At 40.0% G+C, this 8,704-nt stretch overlaps 1 protein-coding gene across 1 annotated transcript in view; it reads left to right on the top strand.

The window, feature by feature from the left end:
• Nucleotides 1-8,212, top strand: part of tmtc2b (transmembrane O-mannosyltransferase targeting cadherins 2b) — an 89,112-nt gene extending 80,900 nt beyond the window's left edge. The window contains exons 11-12 of the mRNA XM_041997952.1: nucleotides 24-87; nucleotides 5,829-8,212. Coding sequence (XP_041853886.1) covers nucleotides 24-87; nucleotides 5,829-6,008 — 244 coding nt within the window. The 3' untranslated portion in view covers nucleotides 6,009-8,212. The remainder of the gene's footprint in view (nucleotides 1-23; nucleotides 88-5,828) is intronic.
• The last annotated feature ends 492 nt before the right edge of the window (nucleotides 8,213-8,704 follow it).

Below are 8,704 nucleotides of genomic sequence, written 5' to 3' on the forward strand. Positions count from 1 at the left end.
ATCTCTCTGTTTTCCCTTTTCAGACAAGCCAGCCTAAATGAGGCAGCAGAGAAGTATTACGGACAAGCGGCAAGCCTGAGACCCAATGTGAGTAACATGATGACAAGCCATTCTTCCACATTTACTATTTGCTGTGATGGACACTTTGCAATCAGACTCTGGGTGGTTTTCCAATATTATTACTCGCTGCTCTGCCTTCTCACAACGGCCTTCATTGTCAGAGGAGCTCAGAATAATGAGGGCTTGGTTTTTACTGAGCTCAGAGGTTTGCTTGTGCAACATCCATCAACCAGTTCAAAGGAGAGGCCAGGGTAAGCAGATTGCAAAGAATAATGATAATAACTTTCAGCCAGGGGACCGTGACATCTTGAAAACGAACAGGGTTCAGTCTTTAGGAGCTCTGACAGGATGGGTCAAGTTGTTTAAGTGAGGGCCACAAACAGGGGGACATGTGTTTAGCTTATGGTCAGAACATGACAATACAGACAGAAAATAAAAACATTTTGGATTAATGATCGAATATATCCAGAATGTTATACAGGGAGATCATAATTCAGCTTTGTATGCATACAAACCCTGGTATAAAATATCCAAACAATGACAGTACAAACAAAAACTTGAGTATAACAAAGAGATAAGACCTCACATTTCCACAGAAGCCATGAAGCTGGGCTCTGATTCCGTTTGTTGTTTTTACTGTTCAACTTTTACCAAAGATTTGTGCATTTCTAACATCTAATTAAACACAGATGGGAGATTAACAGAATATTTTTTCCATTGCCCCAGCTGCAATGCATACATTAATAATGAAACAGATTTCTGAGGCTTAAAGTGGAACGTGGGAGTTTTTCCCTGCAAAGTACAGACTCTTTAGATGATTAGTAGATCGTTGCTTTCTGTTCTTAACCTATTAAAGAACCCAGGGTTGTATAGATGTCAGCTTCTTATTTCTTAAAATTTAAGGTACATTTAGGTCTGGAAAATGCACTCTTCTGTAGGTCTGTTTCCCCACAATTCCCATCTATCTTCATTTGTCATTTCATGCTTTACTTAGACCAGAGTTAAAAAGAAAAGAAGACAATCCATTTTAATTGATTCAAACTGAATTAATCTAATATCAATTCATAAAACTGTGAGATTGATTTTTTTATACGTTTCCTTTTACTGTGACAATGACTCTACTCTTGCGTGACTTACGATGCTTGGTGAGATCTTAGCAAATATACACAACTGAACGGTTTCCTGTGTCGCTTCCACCCAAATCAGTTTCTCTCTGCGATATGATGCCACATTCAGATGTTTTTATTCACCACTGGATTACATTCACCTGAAAACTATTTTCAGGCTATTAGCTCCCACATTAGCAGCTAACGCTAAGACCATGCTCTCCCACATTTGCTGCTAACGCTGAAACCGTGTGCTCCAACCAAGCGGCAACCTCCGGCGGTGAAATGTGAAGCCTATGCGGAAGTGCAAAAAATTGCATTTCACCCCTCCTCCACTAGGGGCTCCAAAACAGAGCAAATCCCCATAGACTGCCATGTTAAAAAGACCAACTTCACAGCAGAAATAAACATGTTTAAAGCCTGGTACAAAAATCCATTGTAGGATGAATAGGTCAAGTTTACCTTCATGACAACTGTGAGGGGGGTGAATTTTTTCTGACTCATCCGTTTGGATGTTATTTAATCTTAAAATTCGGCATAATTAGGGGCGTGTCTTTTTGATTGACAGGTATCCTGTATCCGCGGTAAGAAGGGAGAGTGTAGCACAACCATGGTTTTTAGCCGGCTAACAGTTCAACTTAGCTTTAGCCCACCTACCTTCATTAGTCAGTTAGCTCAGTTAAATCCGAGGTGGCTCAGTTAGCGCTTAGCTACAGGCAGCTCGGAGTCGATAGACGTCAACCATCCATCACCAGCAGCCCTCTCGTCTCCGCCACTTTGCCCATTTTTGTATTTTCCGGAGCGACGACAGGCGTGGCGCTGCCAAGATGGCGATGGTAGGAACCGCCCAACAAGCTTCACTTTTGCTCTTCAGAAACCTACGGGTGACGTCACGGAGGCTCCATCCATCTTTATATACAGTCTATGGCTCCCACATTAGCTGCTAACGCTAAGACTGTGGTCATGTTCAACAAACACTGAATCTTTTTAATATAACATGTCATAAATATCTGTAAATGAACTGATATAGAATTAAATCAGATTTAATCAAATCAGGTTGTTGTTAATCAAATTGATTCAGGAAATTAGTAGTGAGCCCTAGCTTAACTGCAGTTTGACTCTTCACTCTCCAAAGGCACTGCTGTTTTATATCAAGCACACATGTCAAACTAAGTAAGAACCGTTTCCTCCGTTCAAAGGATTTAGTCCCTCAGTCCTTTAATTCACCTTTTCTCTGCAAGCTAACTTCTGTTTAATTCTCATTCAGAATTAGTTACCATCTGCAACCTTTGACATCTGTCCTCTGAATGTTTTCCATTCTGTATCTATTTTTCTGTGTAAATCCTGTCTGAAGTCATTACAGTCAGGTCACTCCCCAACGTAGCTTTCCACCAAAAACTCACAGTTAATGTAGCTTAAGTTGTTCTACAGTCAGGCCATGTCTTTGCTCCTCCATGCCCAGTTTGGCAAGGTGGAGAAGCTGCAGAGCAGCAGGAAATGAAAAAAAGATAAAGGCTCTTGATAAGTCAGCTTTCTGCAAGACACATGAAGACTGTAGGGCTATAAAAAGCTGAAATAAAAATAAAAACCTTTTGTATATATTACAGCCGAGTGTAAATATGGCTGTAGGTCAGTGCAACTAAATACAAAAATGAGCAAGTGCTGCATAAGAACAGTTTTTTTAGGACTTTGTTCATTTTCTACCTACTGTGTCATAACAAATAGTATGCTGCTGATTAAAATTGATCCTGTATAGCTTTAGGTTCTGCATTAAGAGGCAGAACCTACAGGGATATCCTTCAAACATTTTACAGTTCCACTTGTTTCTCCAGTCAGTGAACAAACTTTTATTTTCAGTTTATAACGTTAACCCAGGAAACGTTTACATGTCCTGCTGTTATTTAACAGCCTTCTCTGTGGCCTGCATCATCCCTAAAAGGAAAACTTTAATTTGTTTCCCTTTTTTATTTTATTGCTTTTTGTTATGACAAGTTGACTGAACTGAATTGTCATGAAAACTAAGCATCTCACAAGGCCAAGCAGTATGTTATTTGACCATTTCACCGTCTCTGTCAGCTACTCCAGAGACTCTGAGTTATGAATTATGTTCAGTTGTGAACTCACTGATCTCACAGAATGAGGCCAAGGGATAACTGCGCTTTACTTAACATCGAATCTTTACCAACGCCACAAAATGATATTAAAGCTATCATTTCCCAATGTATAACTACTTTTCACCTACAAATCTTGGATACAGCTTTCATGTGTGGCCCTCTCACTCCACTTTAAACTATGTCCATATGTATAAACATTTATAATTTTTTGCCAGCAATTTTCTGACTGGTAGAAATCACTAACGTGCAAATTGATCCCCAAGCGTTATTTTGTGGTTTGACCCTTAAACGGTGCGGTCAAACAGAAGGTAATTCACAGCACAAACAGCCTCAGAATTACTTCAGCCATTAAATTCAAGAACTGTGGCTGCTTCTGCAACACGGGGAGGAAGGGAAGCAAATTTAATGCTTTTAATGTAAACTTCAATCATGCTGCTGCAGAGTGAATGAGAAATGGTAAAAACTTTGGTTTAGCCATTCTTTACTTTGGAAAAGGTATCTGTTGCTTGTTTTATAAATGTTGAAAGAAGAACCAGCTCCTCTTCAAGGAACAACAGGATTCTCCACAGATTTATTTTTCTGTGAAATTCTGTCTGAGAAAAGCAGAATCAGCTGACATATTGTTCCCATTCAGCTTTGCTTGCGTGGAGCATCACTCATCCGGCCCTGACACTAGATAAACACGGGGATGTTTTGAAAATTTTTTAAGGGTACTGGGGGGAAATGTCCACAAAAACTGAGCAGTTAACACAACCAACAGTTCAAAAATAATAGTAGACTGAATGTGTAGGAACCTGTATGTATTATTGTACAGCTGCAATAGCTACTGAACAGCTAGTTTTAGGGATGCACAATGTGCATGTACTCATACTTGCTTTATCTCAGCATCAGAAGCCAATTTTGTCACAAAAGTGAGCAGAATCCACACACACACACAGTTTTGATAATGTTGAGATCCAGGCTCTGTGGAGAAGACATCATCCTGTCACACCTGCTGCCACTCATTCTTAGTTCAGGACATAAATAAAGAGTCATATTCATCACTCACGTTGCACATCAGGTCTTTCGTGGATTTCTTTTTTTTTTCTTTTTCTATTATTAGGTTTAATGGATGTATTGCAAAACCTGCCTCTTCTTATTTGCCCTCCACATTTTCCTCAAACTATAAGAACACAACACACATTGATAAGTTCACCTAAACATCCAGTTTAAAATTTGTTCTTCGTTAAGTTGTTGTGTAGCAGCAGCACTGGTTACGTTTGGGTTTCTTTTTATTCTTAAATGCCTCACAGGTCAGTGTAAAATGTCTTTAAAAACAGAGAGAGAAAAGCCTTCCTCTGAAACTGGTCAGGTATTAGGACAGGACTAAAAAAGAAAAGCTTTAAAAGACCTTCAGACAGTCTGGAGAATTGCTGCTCTTGAACGCTTTAAAAGATTACCTGAAAGTCTGGATGCCTGGAAGCAAACTGGGGTGTTTCACAACTCTTACATTGTATTGTATCTTAAATTAGTTATTGTATTCACTTTTTCACATTCAGTCCATGTTTCTTTCATAATTATACATGACAAATGTCTCTGTGGTGATTACAAGAAAAAAAAATCACAAACAGAAATAAAAGCAATAATTACTGAAGCAGTGTTTTTTTAAAACACTCCTTATAGATTACAGAACAAAACTCCAGAGCAGTAAAACAGGAGCCTTTCTGTAGGGTTACCCCTTTTTTCTTCCCAGAATTCAAAGCATAATGCTGATCAGATGTGGCCCCTCCCTGCTTGCATCATGGTCTTGACTTGATTGCACCTCAGGCACTTTTTCCTGTACTTATGTCCCGGACCATGACTCATCCGTCACACTGATGATGAGTTTGCCCGTTGGCACCAGCTGGAATAAACATTTTATTATTCTAGACCCACTTCAAAGTGGTTCCAAGCCCGGCTCAGGAGCACACAAAGCAGCTTGGCTTCCAAACACCAAGCCCAGTCTGGGTAAACTGACAAAGAATAACCAGACCCGTCTTACCGTCTGCTGTAAAGCCTCCTGTGATGACGAAATATTCAGTTGGAGTGAGAAAAGTTTGTTTTGAAACATTTTTTCAGTCATTATCTTTGACATTTTTCTTGGATGTTTGAAATAGGAGCTACAGCAAGAAAAGAAATACCAAGTTTTTCTCTTTGGAGCTTCAGTTTCTTCGTTTCCTTGGGCTTCAAGTCAAAATCCATTTCCTGTTAAATTATTCGTGCCCTCATGAAGTGTGAATAGATAGACTGCATTATTCATCAACCCCCTGATGTGGTGAAGTTTGAATTTTTTTAATTAAATGATGTCTGCAGCCTAAACAAACCATTTTTGGTCAGTAAACTACAGTAAAGTCGTTCAGTTTTATGCCCCAGAGACCTGAATCACTGTGTTTATGCCTGCTGTGCAGGCGTTTCAGTTACAGGGAGTTTTGTGTTGCTATTCTGAAGCAAAACTGTATCTTTGAATTTAACTTAGATTCAGGTCTCAGTATCAAACTGAACCCTAAAACAACTTTTTTTCTTTCTGTAGTACCCTGCCGCCTTGATGAACCTCGGAGCAATCCTCCATCTCAACGGGAAACTGCAAGAAGCTGAAGCCAATTACCTCCGAGCGCTTCAGCTGAAACCCGATGACACCATCACCCAGTCAAATTTGCGTAAGCTGTGGAATATCATGGAGAAACAGGGCCTGAGGACCACAAGCCCCTGAGTCCGCCTACTAGCCATCTGCACACCAGGTCTGGGGAGAAGGCCGCCTACACGCTGCTGATTCCTTTGTCTCATCTGAGAAGGAAGGAAGAAACAAAGAGGAGATGTTTGCACAGAAAGGGCATGACTGCTGCACAGCCATCGTAATGACTTCTGAGCTCTGCAAACACCTCAGGCCAGCAGCTTAGACAGGCGCTATGTGGTATTTGGACTTTTTTTTTAGAATTTTCTCACAAAATCTTTTTATTGCAGCGCAACTGAACTCAAAGTGAGACTATAGGTGCATCCTTCAAGCAGTGTGAGATATAATAAAAACAAAGAAAGGGATTTCAAGCGCTGCACTGGGGATGTTTCTGTCAGTAACTGGTTTAACCAGATGCTTCTTTTTGGTGATAAAGAAAAACCTGGATGTCATCCACAATATCTAAATTAATTTATATATCTTCAATCTGTGTGCTGTTTCCCACCATCAGTGGGTCACTTTGATTTGCATATGAGATTACACACACTTCATAGTGAAGTTTTGAATAATTATAACCATTAGTGAACGGCATTTGTGATGAATGTCCTGATATTTAGTGAAAACTTGAAAAGGGATTTTGATTTTTTTTTAGCCATTAATTGCCCCTAAAAGCTCCAAAAAGAGGCAGGATTTTACCAGAGAACATGTTTAAGCAGACAAAAAAATTTTAAATTTAAATTTTAATAGCTTAAAATGTCCACTTTGAGTCATAAAAGGTGAGAAAACTTAAGTGGTACAGCTTATAGGTGGCATTTTAACCCAGCGGCTTCCTGTTCTGCACTGCTGAAGAAGTCACCATTTGTTTTTTACAATAATGGAAAAATTAAGCAAACTTTCTGCAACAAACAAAATACAAGACAAGACAGTCTGATCAGGTCCACAGGCTTTGCCTTAAGCCAGGGCTATTCAATTCGGTCCTACGAGGGCCGCAATCCAGCAGGTTTTCCATGTATCCCTGCTTCAACACACCTGACTCAAATTAAATGGATCTAACAGCCAATCAAGTTCTGAACAATGACTAATTAATTTGAGTCAGGTGTGTTGAAGCAGGGATACATGGAAAACCTGCTGGATTGCGGCCCTCGTAGGACCGAATTGAATAGCCCTGCCTTAAGCCTTCACAGAGGAGTGTGTGCAGACACAAGGAAGTGCACAACCTTTAACCACCGTGCAACGCACAGTCACCGAGCATTCGAGGGAAATGTTTTAATGCCTTCGTGTTGGAACGAAGTCATGTCATCATGTTTGTATAAATGAATCCTAATATATACGTACGATGTGTATAATATACCCAAAATCCTGCAGCAAAAGCGTAGCCACGAGTGGGAGCTCATTACTGGGCAAGTCTGGCCGGTAACCCTACAGAACAGGTTCTCCACTTTTCTCAGAACTCTGTCTTTAGGTCTCATTTGTACATATTTTGTGTAGTTCACTTCAGTTTGTTTATTGTTGTCAGCATTCGGTAAGTGAAACTGCACCTTCCTGAAAGTGAGAGTTTTTACTGTATTTGTAATCATTTGTTTGTCGTTGGCCACGATGCTCCTCATTTATCTTTGTCCTCCGTTCATCACATTGTAAATTATTGCTCTGTGTTACCTAGCAACAGAACCAGCTGGCACTGTGTTTTTACATGTATGAAGGAAATTAGTTATGTATATGTTTGTGGTCATTACTGAGTAAAATCTCCAAACACAGTCCTGTTAACACCATACTGTTAATTACAGAGTAGCATCTGAGATGGAAAGTAAAGATTTTGATATATAATTAGTCACAGTTAAAACCACTGACACTCTTCTGTACTGAACTATGATGGCAACAGGATGATGGTCACAGTTCACTTTGATTTCCTTCCCACATATCACACACTCGCAGCCAAAATGTGCGAATGCCTCATTTGTAGATATCTATATATATATAAAAACACTTCATTGTTATTGCTTGAGTGAAGGTGTAAAAAAAACAAATTGTTTTCACTCTGTGTCTCTGCTCAGGGATCTCAAGCAGTGGGCTATTGCAGAAACTCGTTCACAGAGCGTTTCCTAAATTAAAATTTATTTTTTAAAGTTGTTGTATTTGTATAAATGATGAAGCTTTGTATCCCCTTTGTAATATAAAAATGAACAATGTGCCAGAACAGACTTTTTCTTCCCAATGTTGCTTTTTTTCCACAATAAATGTATGGCATCCGGCTCTCTTGGGCTTGTGTGTAAGTCTTTTAGGTGTCAATGATGGATCATTTTATGTGCATCATGGCTTTAAAAAAAACAAAACAAAACAATGTTCTGTCAAAGAGCCACCGCTCTAAGTGAGATTTTTGACTTAATGGGGTGGTCTTGCATGCTGCAGGGCAGTTTTAACAGGACCTGTTAAGGCTCCCCTGCAAATTTGCTAAAATGTGTCATAAAATCATTTCAAATGGATCTCCCCTGCTTTGATCTGTTAACAACAAAGAAGACCTGTAAATATTCCCATATGGAAGGGGTAGTAGTGCACTGTGTTTCGATTCCTACCACCCCCACACTCAGATCCTGCTGACAGGCAAAAGGCTCACCCCGTGTACAAAGCAGCCTGCCTTGTGATGTTCCGCACATGTCTGCTCGGAAGGTCTGCTCCCATGATCCGGGCCCACCATGGTGCCCAGCTTTCCTTCGTGGACTGGAATGCACAGGCGCTGC

Source organism: Melanotaenia boesemani, chromosome 10 (genome assembly GCF_017639745.1).
Source record: "Melanotaenia boesemani isolate fMelBoe1 chromosome 10, fMelBoe1.pri, whole genome shotgun sequence".
Taxonomy (NCBI): Eukaryota; Metazoa; Chordata; class Actinopteri; order Atheriniformes; family Melanotaeniidae; genus Melanotaenia; species Melanotaenia boesemani.